The sequence below is a fragment of the Bombina bombina genome, chromosome 5 (assembly GCF_027579735.1).
Source record: "Bombina bombina isolate aBomBom1 chromosome 5, aBomBom1.pri, whole genome shotgun sequence".
Taxonomy (NCBI): Eukaryota; Metazoa; Chordata; class Amphibia; order Anura; family Bombinatoridae; genus Bombina; species Bombina bombina.
In genome coordinates this window covers 338,903,979-338,921,067 of record NC_069503.1, presented here as the reverse complement: position 1 = coordinate 338,921,067, position 17,089 = coordinate 338,903,979, and the positions used below count along the sequence as shown (strand labels likewise).

General features: G+C 41.4%; 1 protein-coding gene across 1 annotated transcript in view; it reads right to left on the bottom strand.

Moving 5' to 3' along the window:
* The window catches only part of LOC128660334 (ATP-binding cassette sub-family B member 5), a 264,146-nt gene that overhangs the window by 102,545 nt on the left and 144,512 nt on the right, over positions 1-17,089 (bottom strand). Inside the window, exons 12-15 of the mRNA XM_053714133.1 lie at positions 15,729-15,854; positions 14,702-14,905; positions 9,280-9,450; positions 7,628-7,789 (exon numbers count right to left, since the gene is read on the bottom strand). Coding sequence (XP_053570108.1) covers positions 7,628-7,789; positions 9,280-9,450; positions 14,702-14,905; positions 15,729-15,854 — 663 coding nt within the window. The remainder of the gene's footprint in view (positions 1-7,627; positions 7,790-9,279; positions 9,451-14,701; positions 14,906-15,728; positions 15,855-17,089) is intronic.

Below are 17,089 nucleotides of genomic sequence, written 5' to 3'. Positions count from 1 at the left end.
ACAGGGCAACGACAATCACCTCGACGCCCAGACCTTTTAAGCCCTTTAACAATTTGATGTATACAAAACAATTTAGTGAGGTCAATGACCCCATATAACTTAAAACGGAAGGCCATCGCCACCATACGTTTTTCAATTGCAGATGGAGACAACTTGTCCAGCTTCCAATGCCATATCCAGTCCAATAGAACTCCCTGGCACCGTCCATCACCCTCAGAAATACCCTTCTGAGAAAGTAGAGATTCCCATTCCCCCCAAATCTTGGAATAAGCCTTCCACAAACTTACACTACAAACAAGAAAGTGCATCAGCGATTGAATTCTCGACCCCTGGGATGTGTTTTGCCCTAACCAACACATTCAATCTCATACATTGCAAAACAAAAACCCTCAACAGTCGAATCACCGGATGGGACGATGATGTCAAACAATTTATCGCCAACACCACACCCAAGTTATCCGTAGATAAAAGGATGGACACAAACAGCGCCACCACAACGGGAAAAAATTCACAATGGGAAAGACTAAATTCTTATTGACCTCACTCTCCCTCCAAACCTCAGGCCACGCGGACGCACACCAACTGTTACCAAATATGGTGCCAAAACCCTTACTCCCAGCAGCATCCATAACCAGGCCCATCTCCTCACTTGAGACCCTGGGTGCCTGAATCAAGACAGACCCATTAGAATTCTCAAGAAAAACTTTCCAAACCATCAGGTCCTTTTTAATGGGGACCGACAGCCGTATAAAATGATGAGGCTGCCGGACGCCTGCTGTAGCCAACGATAACCTGCAGCAAAAAACCCTACCAACCGGTATGATTCTACAAGCAAAATTCAATTTGCCAATCAAAGAATACATTTCAACCAGCTTAACGTTTGAGGCCACAAGAAATCGCAAGATTATGTCAACCAAATCACGTACCTTACAGCCCGAAGCCTACATTCCATCAATGTAGAGTCGATAGTAATACCCAAGAAACTCAAAACCGTTATAGGTCCCTCAGATTTATCGAATGCAATGGGCACACAGAAATCATTGGCAATACAATAGAATGAGTCTTGCAAGACTCCACAAACCCCAACGTCCACTGGCCCAACAAACAAAAAATCTTCCAGGTAATGGACCACCGACGAAAAAACAGCCTTCTCTTTGACTACCCACTCCAAAAACGTACTAAAACTTTCGAAAAGTGAACACGAGATGGAGCAACCCATCGGAAGCCACAGATCGACAAAAATTGTGCCCTCAAAGCAACACCTAAGGAACCTGTGTGAAACCGGGTGTACCGGGAGCAAACGAAAGGCTGCCTCAATGTTGACCGTCGCCATTAAAGTGCCCTTCCCAGTGGATCTCACTAAAGCAATGGCCGTATCAAAAGATGCATATTTCACACATGCCATTTCTGGTGGAATACCATCATTGACCGACTCGCCCTTCGGAAAGGAGAGATGGTGGATCAACCAATTTTCCAGGTTCCTTTTTAGGGACAACCCCCAATGGAGAGATCCACAAACCCTGGAAAGGCAAGGAATCAAAAGGTCCCGCCATCCTTCCCAACTTAACTTCTTTCAAAAGTTTGTCCCTCACTACCTGAGGCCATTCCCTAGCGGACATCAAATTCCCCGTAAAGTGCTCCACACCCCCAGCTGATGGTATAACAAAACTGAAGGCAAAGCTGTGCTACAACCTGGCCGCCCTCTCCTTACAGCTCCACTTACTGGCGTAATGACCTAACCCAGGGTTCCATCCTTTCCAGCTGGATTGGAGAAACCCCCTTCTTTAGGAAGTTCTGGTTTACCAATGACTTTTTCTTTTTTAAAACACTTGTGCCCTCCCCCACAACCAGAGCACTCGTGCCTAAATTTGCAGGATGAACCCCACTTACACTGCCCCTCGTTATATGCAAAGCAGAAACCTTTCCTGCCCACTGCCGATGTCTTACTGCTGGCCGTGGTCCTAAAGGACTGCCCTGACCTCAGTGGAGTCATAACTTTGAGTCAGAGACCCATATCACAGTCATCCCATCTCATATCGGGCTTCATCACGAGCCGTTGATGAAAATACTCGTCATATGTCCACCACGCCCTACCCCGTATGTACGCTGAGCTGCAGCAATTTCATCTAGATAACAAAAAATAGCGGCCCCTTGATCCGGAAACTTTTCCGACATCACGCTAGCATAAATCACAAATGCCTGGAACCAATTGGTAAATGTCTTAGGCAATTTACGATAATGCTTTTTACGCTCGTCATCCTCCTTTTTTGCACTGTCCTTCATAGAATCATCAGTGATTTCATATGACTGCTCCAAAGGGAGCAATGAAAACAACTCTATATATTCCCTGGAAATGTTTTTATCCCTAAGCTCCTTAGACAGGTGTAAGCCCAAAGGACCAATGGAACAAAGGCATGACCTTGACTTGGCCGTGTCCGCTACACAAAGCTCAGGTGCCTCCTAACAAGTGCCCTGAGTGACCACCGAAACTGTCGTATTTATGGCCGTGGCAGAGGTTCCGGACAAAACTTGCTTACCACACCCAGCCAGAGAACCCGTCACTTGAGGAACCCCCACAACTGCTGGAACCCACGCCCTAGCGGCTGGATCTGATGCGCAGTAGGAATCACAGATGCCTCGACTGAACGCAATAAAGCTCTCGGGCCCTCAAATAACTGCATCAAAACCCTATTACCCTCAGCCAGACCACCACTCAAGGCTCCCTGGGGGTGTGTTAACTGAGACATCTCACCTGCCACTGCCGTCACCTCCTGTACCTCGGACTGCGGTAAAATTGCGTGATCTGTCCCAGCGCCAGCTGGACCAACTTCCAAAGGATTCACACCAACCCGAGGAACTTGCAAAACACCAACTGGATAATCCCCTTCAAACAACACATTGCGCTCTCCTTGGACCAAATCACTATTCCGTCTCACGAGGCTCCTACCCCGACCCTCAAACCCTACTGTGTTAACTGGCCTGCTCTTCCGCAATAAAATGCCACTCCCAACACCAGCCTTTTTAGCAACTCCCCTGCCCCTCTGATGCACCGTCCTAAGACTTCTACCCTGCACACTGGCCGCTCCGGCCATCCGCCCACCTCTCACCCTCCCAACTCCCAATAACCTGGGGCTTCCTAGAAGGCAAACCCCGAAAATCAACACCCCCCCTATGAGTACAGCCACCTACCCCAACAGCCGATCCAATAGCATCGCCCCCAAAGGAGTCATCCTCTAGGTCTAGTCAAATAGACTCCATCCAAGATTCCTCTAGGCGAAAGGGATCCTCCCCCCCAGTCATGGAGTACCCGACCCTGAGCAGTGGACAACCTTGCACCCACTGCACCTGCTACAGAAAAGTCATCATTAGTTCCAACATTTACATCAGACAAAACAGGAAGACTCACAACAGCAGGCCCAGACAACAAACCCTCCTGGGGAGCCCACATGGAACCCATGAAATGGAAAACGCTCCTGGGTTTAGCACCCCTACTGACTTGAGAGGGAGGAACTGCCTCCTCACCTTCAGAGGAGCTAGGGAAAGAATCAATAAAAACAGGGTCCATATAAACATTGGGGAAACGCCTACAACGTGCCCCCCCTCCTCTTTGCAGGCCTTGAGGACCGTGTAGCTTGCCCTTTTTTGACAGCTTTTCTTAAGCCAAAACCCCTGCCTTTTGAAGGCGCCTTGTAACTGGGCCCCACTACCAAATCCCCTCTAAAAGACCAGAGTTCAGGGGGTTCATTATACACTAAAGGGCTCACCTCACCTCCCACCCCCTCCCCAGTAGGCCATGCGTCTATAACCATGAACTCCCCGCCCTCCTGTCCAGTAATCCCCACTTGGCCCCCAGCTTGATCTGTTTGCACCATGAAATCTCCCTCCCCCACCTAAGAAATTAGTTCCCTGGAGCCGGATTGACCCACGTTCTCGACCTCCTCCAGCACTGTCTCACTACAATCAGGCCCGACCGGACTGTGTCACTACTCTGGAAATGAAACCTCACCTGCTATCTCCGCTGGCTCCTGATGCATCTCCACCTCGATCGCCACTGGATGACGCATACCCTTAAGTGAAACTGCAGCCGGAACCTCTGCCACCACTCCTGGTGATGCTGCAGCCTTTTTTGATGATCTCCTAGAATCCCCGCTAGGGCTCCTTCTCCTGCGCATTCCAGATGGCCCCTGCTCAGGGCTGAGATGAACAGGAGGCCATGACTGCCGCGTAGCGATACCTGGAAGCTGGCGATTCCTCCCCTATGACTACCTCCTCAGACCCCAGGAGATTGGCAAGCTGCTCTTGCAACCATAAGGACCCTTTCACTTGAGCCACCGAACGTATCCTTGCCAGCATCGCCTCGAACTCCATGCTCTCCATACCAGGTAAGCACTAAACTTTCCTGCAAACTTTTCTGCCGCTGTTCTTTCTTTCAGATGTAAACTAAGATGGCGCCAAACCCGCCCCCCTGGCCACACTAAATAGTGAAGCCATGAGCACCTCCTATTCCTCTTCCAACCCATGGGCCTACGTCCTCCCATTAGGTTAAAGGGCCCCTCCTACTATGTTCCACCGTTTACGGGGACCAACATTCTCCTTTTGTGGAGGGACTCCTGTGCTACCTGGTATATAGGGTTGATAGAATAAAACACCCACTGAGTAACAGATCACAGGTCAAATACCATGACAATTATAATTTAATGTTGCTATGTGGAACATTACCCATAATACTACTGTGCAGAGTGTAATATTAAAGGGACCAACAGGTGAGAAAAGAACATTCTTTATGTTAGAACATTTTATTATTGTACATTTGTTTGCATAAAACTATGGGTTTAACCACAAAAAAGAGGTTAAACACATAGCTAAAGTTAGCTACAGAGCAGCAATGCACGTTTGGAACTAGCTGAACATGTCTAGTGACTTAAAAACAAAAGGGATATGTGCATAGGCACAAATCACCAACTAGGTCCCAGCAGTATATTACTGCCCCCAGAGCCTACCTACGCATGCTTTTAAACAAACAATGAAAAGAACATTAAGTCAATTAGAAATCAGAAGTAACTTTCCTTTTAATATTTACCCCTATGCTGGGGGGCACACAATTTGTCACCCTAAAAATTCTCCCTCCCCAGTAGAAACAAGCAAATTAATTTAGACTTGTGAATAGTAAAATAATGTTCCCGCTGACAATAATCCTACCATTTTAATGTTTCTATGTTAACATTTGAATATTATTCTTAACATTTAAATATACAATATAAAATTTGAATATTATGGGCCAGATTACAAGCAGGGTGCTATTTTAATGTTTGCCGGTAAAAAGGCAAATTTGTCCCTTTTACCAGCGAATGTTGTCTTTATTTTTTTTATTTCACATAGCAGTTATATGGGGTTAAAGAGAGGTGGTGAGGGGTGTTGGGGAAAAAAAACGGCACCTAAAGTGCCTTTACATTGAGGTCAATGGGGACTGGGTTTTCACAATAAATAAATATATATGTATTATACACATATAAAAACATAAATATATATTATATATTAATTTACATATATATTTTTATTTATTGCGCCCAAACTCTGTGCGATTTGCCCCCTGCGCTAGGTGGTTTGCTGTGTCTAGTGGCATGTAAACGAGGCTCCCATTAAAGCCATGGAAGCTTGCTCTCATGAGCACTTTGCTTCCAGGCAATGCGAACGTGCCCATTTGTAATACCAATGCACAATTACGTGTGCTGGTACTACTGAGTGGAGTGCAAATATCATGCTCATGTAAACACAATATTGTGCTCCACTCGTAATCTAGACCTAAGTTTGGCAATTGATTCTCATAGACTTAAACTGAGGTCTGTGCGGATCAACATTCAAAAGTCAATGATCACATATTACACTTGATATTCCAAATGTTACATTCAATAAAGAAAATCTTTTACAATAAAAACACATTCAACTTTGTTTAGAGCAAACAAACGCGACCAACATTGGTTATTTTGAACACATATACCAGTCCTTACTACCTAAAGACAGTCCTGTGAGACTATGAGTATATACTTCATACTACTACTTGTATGGTATACACTAATAATCCAGTCTAATTCCCAATACAGAGTGCTTTCTTCCAGCAAGGGGTCAGCTAAAAAATGAAATCTAACCCCCCCCCAAAAAAAAATGTTCTTCAAGGGCCATTATAGTGGGAAAAATAAATGTTTTAATTTGTCCACCCAGGATCGCAGATAGCGGGCAGCAATACGCTGCCTGCATTTGACATTGCACAAGTGTCTGCTTGTGCAATGCCGGCCCCTGCTCATATCTGGGGTGATTTTAATTCGCCAGCTAAAAGCTGGCTTACAGGTTTGGAAGCAGCAGTCTGAAGACGGTGTTTCTTAACTATCAGCTGCATGGTTGCTCATGTGAGCCTGCAGCAAAGTGCCTTTAAAAGCTGCATGCGCAGCTGGGATAAATGGAGTCCTAAGTGATTAACCCCTGCAACACATAGATAAAGTACACAGAGCACTGCTGGCCCCCAGTAGACACAGTCAGTATTTGCATAACCCTTTTGTGTGATTATCTCTGTTGATTGGATCAGTGTCAGTTTCCCCTCAGGACCAGCAGTGCTCTGTGACTCCCGAGCAATACTTTAATGTTTTGTTTAACCCATTTGCAGGGATTAAACACATGACATTGCTGGGTCACTATTGTTAAAATTGCATAGAACATGTCATTTTCCCACTATAATAGTCCTTTAAAAATAATTGACAGCTAACATCAGAAGTGCGTGTTTGCAAATGGGAGTATTGCATGGCATATTGGGCTACATTATAAGTTTATGTAATTAGGGCTAGCTCAAGTAATATATAGAATAATGCACATGAGCAAGCAAAATAAGTTACAAGTCTCTTACAATCTTTTAAGGATTTAAAATAACAGACACATTTTTGTATATGTACATAACATTAAAATATAAACTACAGTTAAGGATTCATGTATTTTCATTGTATCAATCTGTTTTTGCAAATTGTATTTCTTAGCTTTAAACTTCTTGTTACAGAAGCAGTTGAATTATTTACCGTAGTTTAACATTCAACTTGCAAATGTTAAAGGTTAAGTCTCTTACTTATTTTTTAAAATAAACACATATTTCTGAGACACCTGCACAAAACAATTAAAGGGACAGTCTACTCCAGAATTTTTATTGTTTAAGAAAAGATATATAATGCTTTTATTACCCATTCCCCAGTTTTGCATAACCAACACTGTTATGTTAATACACTTTTTACCTCTGTGATTACCTGGTTTCTAAGCCTCTGCAGACTACCCACTGATCTCAGTTCTTTTGGCAGACATGAATTTTAGCCAATCAGTGCGGACTCTTAAATAACTCAATGGGAGTGAGCACAATGCTATCTATATGACACACATGAACTAGATAAGAGGCAGTTTAACGGCTTAGAAATTAGCATATGAGCTTACCTAGGTTTAGCTTTCCACAAAGAATACCAAGAGAGCAAAGCAAATTTTATGATAAAAGTAAATTGGAAAGTTGTTTAAATTTATCTGAATCATGAATATGTCCCTTTAATTTTACTTTGCAGTTAAAGCTTATCTGCTATAATTCTAAAACATAAAACTGTACCTGAGCTGTTGCAAGTGAATAGTATATGCCTCTTTTCTCCATTAATTCAGCATGTGTTCCTTGTTCAGCTACAGCACCATTTTCTATCACAACTATGACATCTGCTGTCAATACTGTGCTGAGACGGTGAGCAATGACAATTGTGGTTCGACCTATCCTGGCCTGAAAAAAGAATTGTACGTAAATTAAATACTATTTACATAGGGTTCATTTGCAGACAAATTTAGCTCAGGTCTAATTATATTATATATCTACATTGTTTAACACAAAGTTTGCCAGCTGTCCTTCATAAAAATACTGGATAACCTGTAGGTGAGATGGGCAGAAGCGGGATAACAAAATGGCCCTACCACAGATCTTTACCCCAACCTTGGCCCCCCATATACATTTTTCAGTACAAAGCAGTGATTGCATCCCCTTTTATGTCACCAACACACAAATAAATGACTACCTTTTTGTCAGCCTTTAACACATACACACAAGCATCAGTGATAGGGGCCTCCCGTGACTAAAAGTAGCACACACATATATGCATATATGTGTACCCTGTGAATCTTGCACATGCTCTGTAGAGCTGGTGCCTCAAAGTGTGTATATTAAACGATTTTGTACATTTAGATAATGGAAGTGAATTAAAAAGTTGTTTAAAATTGTGTGCCATATTTGAATCATGAAAGTTTCATTTTGACTTGACTGTCCCTTTAAATGGACAGTATACACCAATTTTCATATATCTGCCTATAATAGATACTACTATAAAGACAAATATGAACAGATACTGATATAAAAATCCTGAGTATAAAACCTTTTAAAAAATTCCTTAGAAGCTCCCAGTTTAGCATGGTTGATGAGGTTTGGCTGGAACACCTAGTGAAAGGGGCTGGGAAATCAGGATGAGCAGACACTACCCCCTTCCCTGCATATGAAGAGACCCATTAGACAAACAGGAGCAAACTTGAATCTGAAGACATCAGTATACATCTAAAATTTTGGGGCTTGGTTAGGAGTCTGGAAATCAGCACAATGTTATGAAAAATAAGCAAAACTTTACATTGTTACAAAAACACCCCCAGATGGGCTATATAAATAGATCCACAAAACATTCATGCAAAGAAAAATCTAGTATACAATACCCCTTAAAGCTACAATGTTTTTGTTTTAAAAATTGAGAATATCCACTGAATTTAATATCCATACTCATAATAAATTGTTCTGCTTTTCTTGTTTTTGTATTAATACAATGATTAAAGGGATAGTAAACCCAAAAATGTTCTTTTACGATTCAGATAGAGCATACCATTTTAAACAACTTTCCAATTTACTTCTATTATGAAATTTGCTTTATTATCTTGTTATCCATTGCTGAAGGAACAGCATTGCACTACTGGCAGCTAGCTGAACACAACTAGTTAGCCAATCACAAGAGACAAATGTGTACAGGCACCAAATACCAGCAGCTCCCACAGGTGTATGATATGTGCCTATTCTTTTTCAACAAGGGATACTAAAAGAACAAAGCACATTTGAAAATAGAAGTGAATTTAAAAGTGTCTTAAAATGACATGCTCTATCTGAATCAGGCAAGTTTAATTTTGACTTTCCTATCTCTTAAACTATAGCAGATAACCAAAAAAATAAGGATTTGCAGTTACCTTATCTAGAGCAGCTTGTACAACAGATTCACTCTCAGTATCCAAAGCAGAGGTAGCTTCATCCAGTAGAAGGATTTTAGGATTTCGTACAAGCGCTCTAGCTATAGCTATTCTTTGCTTCTGACCACCACTCAGCTGGGCTCCTCTTTCCCCAACAAGGGTTTCAAATTTCTATAGAAAATATATGTATTAAAGCCAGATCGGATTACATTTCTATCACTGCAAAACTGCTAAATTATTAGACGGTACAGTGAAGAATATACATTGGTTCTGCTATATCTGTGCAGTCTATGGGCTGGATTTAACAAGTGTCGAGCGGACATGTCCACTGGGCATCGCTAAATGTAGACAGCATAGGCTGTCAGCATTAAACATTGCACGAGCATTTCACCAGAAATGCTTGTGCAATGCCGCCCCCTGCTCACTGGCGGACAATCAGCAGCTAGCAGGGGCTGTCAATCATTCCAATCGGATCGGGATAAATTAAATTAAGAGGTTAAGGAGCAGCGGTCTTCTGTTTCAGACGAGTATGAAATGATGGGCCTCCAATGCAGCATTCGCTGCTTAATAAATGGAGCCCTATATGTCTATATGAATATTATAATATTTTTAATACCAAGTATTAATAATACACCAGATAATAAAATAAGCACCTAATGATCTGAGTGTACTGATCCTCTTTAATTCCTAAACACCATCTTATTATAGGAGAAGGGAAATAAATGTTTTTTAATTAAAGGGAGAGTGTACTGAAAAAACTGTTCCCAATGACTTGTTATACCATATGCTGAGTAAAAAAATTATAGAAATTTGCTCCTTAATGTTTATTTCTATGTATATACTCATAAAAACCACAACCCATTCAAATAGGCTGGACTTGGAAGGAGAGCAGGCATCCTTATTTTATAGTTCTAGTTATACACAAAAGCTTCCTCATTTTTCCCTTTATACACAAAAGCCAATACTTAGAGATAGCAATTGAAAATGAACATTGTAATAGTTACCTCCCACTTCCTACTAGAAGTGTGGTTTTATCTGCTGCTTCTTGTTTATATAGATTTTATATCGCTTATGCTGCATTTTGAAACTTTCAGTATAAGTTGGGCTACTTAAAATATTGCCAGCTCGATAAGGTATTCCCCCATAGAAGTCAATGGAGGAAAAAAGTGGAAAAAACCCTAACACACTTTTTGTGCGCAAACACGATTGTATATTCTCAAGTGTGCTAACCCAACATGAAAATATGAATATTTCATATTCCAATGTTCTTCACATAGAAGAATAAGTTCTATTTATTCATAAAAATTTATTTATATATATCTATACTATAATTGTGTTTGTAATGTCCGTCGCCGTCGGCAGTTGCGCACGCATACTCAAAGGAATGTTGGATGCGCGCACAGCCACCTCAGCGAGAGACAGCTTCAGGAGCACCAACTCTCAGCTGTAACATAACAGCTGAGAGCTGGAGCTCATGAAGCTTCAGGCATCTGCCGCATATGGAGACGGAGCGTGATCGGTGCTCCGCCTCCATATGAGGCCAGATGCCTGATCGTTAAAGACATTGACACTGAGTGTGTCACCGTCTGTAACGATCTTCTGCTGGTGGAGAAGTGGGAGGTGTGGGCAAACTGACCTCGCACCTGATCCGTGAAGGGGGTATGGACAACCGGGCGTGAAGGGGGCGGAAACGGGCGGGCCAGGTGAGAGCAAAAGAGAGGGGAGAGAGTGCAAAATAGAGGGGGGGGGGGGAGAGAGAGAGAGCAAAAGAGAGGGAGAGAGAGAAGGGGGAGAAAGAGCAAAAGAAGAGGAGTGAGATAGAGAGAGAGAGCAAAAGAGAGGGGGAGAGAGAGCAAAAGAGAGGGGGAGAGAAACAGCAAAAGAGAGGGGGGAGGAAGCAAAAGAGAGGGGGGAGAGAGAGCAATAGAGAGGGGAGGGAGCACAAAAGAGAGGAGGAGAGTAAAAGAGCCGAGAAGAGAGATCAAAAGACAGGGGGGATAGAGCAAAAGAGAGGGGGGAGAGAGAGCAAAAGAGAATGGGGAGAGAGAGCAAAAGAGAAGGAGGAGAGAGAGCAAAAGAGAGGGGGGAGAGAGAGCAAAAGAGAGGGGGGAGAGAGCAAAAGAGAAGGGGGAGAGAGAGCAAAAGAGAGGGGAGACAGAGCAAAAGAGAGGGGGAGAGCACAAACCAGAGGGGGGAAGAGAGAGGGCAAAAGAGAGGGGAAAAGAGAGAGCAAAAGAGAGGGGGAGAGAAAGAGCAAAAGAAAGGGGGGAAAGAGAAAGTACAAAAGAGAGGTGGGAGAGAGAGCAAAAGAGAGGGGGAGAGAGCGCAAAATAGAAGGGGAAGAGAGAGAGAAAGAGAGGGTGGAGAGAGAGCGAGCAAAAGAGAGGGGGAAAGAGAGAGCAAAAGAGAGGGGGGAGAGAGAGCAAAAGAGAGGGGGAGAGAGAGAGAGCAAAAGAGAGGGGGAGAGAGAGCAAAAGAAGAGGGGGGGAGAGAGCAAAAGAAGAGGGGGGGAGAGAGAGCAAGCAAAAGATAGGGTGGAGAGAGAGAGCAAAAGAGAGGGGGAAGAGAGAGCGCAAAAGAGAGGGGGGAGAGAGCTCAAAAGAGAGGGGAAGAGAGCGCAAAAGAGAGGGGGAGAGAGCAAAAGAGAGGGGGGAGAGAGAGAGAGAGAGCAAAAGAGAGGGCAGAGAGAGCAAAAGAGAGGGGGAGAGAGAGAGAACAAAACAGAGAGGGGAGAGACATAGAGCAAAAGAGAGGGGGGAGAGAGCAAAAGAGGGGGGAGAGATCAAAGGAGGGGGGAGAGAGAGCAAAAGAGAGGGGGAAAGAGAGCAAATGAGAGGGCGGAGAGAGAGCAAGAGAGGGGGAGAGAGAGCAAAAGAGAGAGGGGAGAGAGAGCAAAAGAGAGGGGGGAGAGAGAGAGCAAAAGGGGTGGTGAAAGAATCCACCTGGATGGATTCTTTCACCACCCTGCCATTTTCGTAATCCACCTGGATGCAGTGTAAGCTGCATCCAGGTGGATTCCGAAAATGCTGCATCCAGGTGGATTCCGAAAATGGCAGGGTGGTTCCGTCACCACAATAGACTGCCCTTCTGAAAATGGCAGGGTGGTTCCATCACCACAATACAGGGAGTGCAGAATTATTAGGCAAATGAGTATTTTGACCACATCATCCTCTTTATGCATGTTGTCTTACTCCAAGCTGTATAGGCTCGAAAGCCTACTACCAATTAAGCATAATAGGTGATGTGCATCTCTGTAATGAGAAGGGGTGTGGTCTAATGACATCAACACCCTATATCAGGTGTGCATAATTATTAGGCAACTTCCTTTCCTTTGGCAAAATGGGTCAAAAGAAGGACTTGACAGGCTCAGAAAAGTCAAAAATAGTGAGATATCTTGCAGAGGGATGCAGCACTCTTAAAATTGCAAAGCTTCTGAAGCTTGATCATCGAACAATCAAGCGTTTCATTCAAAATAGTCAACAGGGTCGCAAGAAGCGTGTGGAAAAACCAAGGCACAAAATAACTGCCCATGAACTGAGAAAAGTCAAGCGTGCAGCTGCCAAGATACCACTTGCCACCAGTTTGGCCATATTTCAGAGCTGCAACATCACTGGAGTGCCCAAAAGCACAAGGTGTGCAATACTCAGAGACATGGCCAAGGTAAGAAAGGCTGAAAGACGACCACCACTGAAAAAGACACACAAGCTGAAACGTCAAGACTGGGCCAAGAAATATCTCAAAACTGATTTTTCTAAGGTTTTATGGACTGATGAAATGAGAGTGAGTTTTGATGGGCCAGATGGATGGGCCCGTGGCTGGATTGGTAAAGGGCAGAGAGCTCCAGTCCGACTCAGACGCCAGCAAGGTGGAGGTGGAGTACTGGTTTGGGCTGGTATCATCAAAGATGAGCTTGTGGGGCCTTTTCGTTTTGAGGATGGAGTCAAGCTCAACTCCCAGTCCTACTGCCAGTTTCTGGAAGACACCTTCTTCAAGCAGTGGTACAGGAAGAAGTCTGCATCCTTCAAGAAAAACATGATTTTCATGCAGGACAATGCTCCATCACACGCGTCCAAGTACTCCACAGCGTGGCTGGCAAGAAAGGGTATAAAAGAAGAAAATCTAATGAAATGGCCTCCTTGTTCACCTGATCTGAACCCCATTGAGAACCTGTGGTCCATCATCAAATATGAGATTTACAAGGAGGGAAAACAGTACACCTCTCTGAACAGTGTCTGGGAGGCTGTGGTTGCTGCTGCACGCAATGTTGATGGTGAACAGATCAAAACACTGACAGAATCCATGGATGGCAGGCTTTTGAGTGTCCTTGCAAAGAAAGGTGGCTATATTGGTCACTGATTTGTTTTTGTTTTGTTTTTGAATGTCAGAAATGTATATTTGTTAATGTTGAGATGTTATATTGGTTTCACTGGTAAAAATAAATAATTGAAATGGGTATATATTTGTTTTTTGTTAAGTTGCCTAATAATTATGCACAGTAATCACCTGCACACACAGATATCCCCCTAAAATAGCTATAACTAAAAACAAACTAAAAACTACTTCCAAAACTATTCAGCTTTGATATTAATGAGTTTTTTGGGTTCATTGAGAACATGGTTGTTGTTCAATAATAAAATTAATCCTCAAAAATACAACTTGCCTAATAATTCTGCACTCCCTGTATATATCTGTAAATACATATACACAGACACACAAATATATATATATATATATATATATATATATATTTATATATATATATATATATATAAAAACAAATAAACACATATATACATATGTACACATATTATATCTGTATATATCTATACCTATATATAATCATGTATATGTGTGTGTAGTATGTGTATATACATATACACAGACACACACACATATATATATATATATATATATACATATATATATATATATATATATATATATACATATACATATATATATATATATATATATATATATATATATATATACATATACATATATATATATATATATATATATATATATATATATATATATATATATATATATATTAAAATCCCTTTGCCTACTTTTTTTTTCTCTAACACCTGAGACCTCATATCTTTGAAACTTTACAAATTTTTTGTGCAATATTTTTTTTTAAAATCATTTTTATTAGATGACATTATTATGAGTGTAACTGTACTTAGTAATTTATTTTTGATGTGTTTTGTGAGACTTCCGATGTGAGCAAAAAGCTAAGATAAACCCCTTTTCCCTCATACACAACAGTTAGCATGCCACTCATTATCTAGCCCACAATGTATAAATGTCTGAAAACCATTCCATTATATATTATGATATAGTAAAATAATAATCCTGGGGATTTTCTATGGATTCTAATGTAGCCTCTAGTTAGTATGTACATATAAAAACTTACAGAAGGTAGTGCCATAATAAAATCATAGGCATTTGCTTTTTTAGAAGCCTTTACTATTTCTTCATCAGTCACATTGTCTTGGCCATATTTAATGTTGTTTTTAATTGTTGTTCCGAACAGGACAGGCTCTTGACTGACCACACCTATGAACTCTCTGTAATGTCTTACATTTAGAGACCTTATGTCATGGCCGTCAACAATGATCTGAAAAGAAAAAAACAAAAAGGTCAATCAAGTCTGTCAATCAGCCAGAGATTCTAAACCAATATACTGTACATCTATGTGTTCACAAATAGGGAACTTGAATTGTAAATAGATAACATACAATCTGCTGAAATTGTTTATTGTGATCATGTAGGTAGCCCCTAGCAAAAGTTACGTATGGAGAAGACTTTTTCACTTTCACACTGTTGCACCACAAACAAAGTTGAGATAATTTTAGAAGTGCAAAAATATATTTAAAATGGCAATAAGAGGAAAATAGCTATTAAAAAAAAAAACAAAAAAAAAAAACAATTACTTCCCTGTACAGTAGTCATTGCCTGTCTTAATCTTCTTGATTGTGTCACTAAATATTCTTTTACAGCTCTGGCGCTGGCTTCCACATGTCAGTGAAAGTCAGTGCTGCCACTGGAAAACAATATCATTAGCCAGGAATGCGGAAATTGTGTAAATTGCTTGTTACCATATCCGTGTCATATTTTTTTAAATACTGTTTGCTAATGAATGGGAGCAGCATCATGGTTGCATCTATAATAAAATATATCTATGCCCTCTTCTGAGAGTATTTAATGTGAAAAGCCTTCTAAGAGTTACATGAATTACATTTTAGTAGACAGACAGTTTAATTTTGTTAATAGATAAATGCAAGATCTGCCACGTTATAGGAACAGGATTTATCAGAGATAGAGAGAGTGAGATATGAGGAAATGAAAGGAGAACAGAAGGTAATCAGCCTTAATCAGTTGTGAATGATTCAGATCTGCATGGGGGTAACAAAAAACGTATTGATCCATACTAGTTTTACCTTTCCCTCATTTGGATCGTACAATCTCTGCAATAGCTGCACTGTTGTGCTCTTCCCACATCCACTTTGCCCAACCAGTGCCACAGTTTCCCCAGGTTTGATCCCAAGATTAAGTCCATTTAAAACCTTCAAGTATAAAAAAAGAAAATAGGGAATAAAAATCAGACATATAAAGACACAGAATTATATTATTTATTTAAAATCATATATACTGTTTATAATATATATAAAAAATATATAAAGAAACGTTTTTGACAGGAAAGAAGCAAAGCTCTCAGCTATGGCAAGGGATCTTAAGAAGTCTCATTAGTACAGTGAGGTTCCTTAAAAACTTTTAGAAAGGAAAATGTTACCTTAAAATCAGTTTATCTAGTTGGGTTATGGATGTGAATTAAAGACATCTACATTAGGATGTAGCGCTCAAAAATGCCTCCAAAGCTTATGCATTTCTTTCCATGTCAGAATTTTTTTTATCACTAGGCCCTAAGTAACAGCAGGTACTTGTGGCTGATCACCAGCAGTAATAAAACTGGTGGCACTACTGTACTGTGCTACTGCCTAGGTATCTAACTACTATCCAGCCCCAATACAAAGGGACATACAAGTCAACGGTATACTAGATCAGAACAAGTTCCTACTACTACACACAAAAAAAAACATTGCATCTCACTGAGATAGAAAGACTGAGCATGAGACCTAAATCTAAATATACTGGGCTAGATTACAAATGGAGTGCAACTGATAGTGCATTATCTTGTGTTCGATCCTCCGAAGCTAAGAATAATGCACAATCTGGTGTTACAAGTGGATGGTTTAAAATTTTAACTAGAGTAGCTATGCTAAGCCACGTGTGCTTGTCATAGAGGATTACTTTCCTGAAGTATATCAGTTTGATCCCACCTAACAAGGTCTGTTCAGCCCTGAAATACCAGGCATTTCTCCTTTGAATAAGGGAAATGGCAACCCCAGATGATCGTTTCGATCTTATTTGGGCATCGTCAGTGAGATGCAGTCATATCCCTTTAATAAGCACATTGGGCAAGTTGTCCATGTCTGGTTTCCCCCATCACTCTTAGAGAAACTTTCCCCAGTCGTGGACTCCTTGCCAATGTGCCTAGAGGGATATGACTGCACCTCACTGCCTGGTATTTTGGGGATGGACTGACCTTGTTAAGTGGAATCAGACTGATATATTTCAGGAAAGTTCTCCTCTGTGTAAAGCACAATTGAGCTAAAAGAAGCTACTGCCAGGTGATGACCATGCCATAGAACAATATACTGAGCCATTGTTTGTCCCTGGAACAATTCTTCTCTTTTTAGTATGTACAGGTACAAATCCCAAAATCCAGAATTCAAAAATC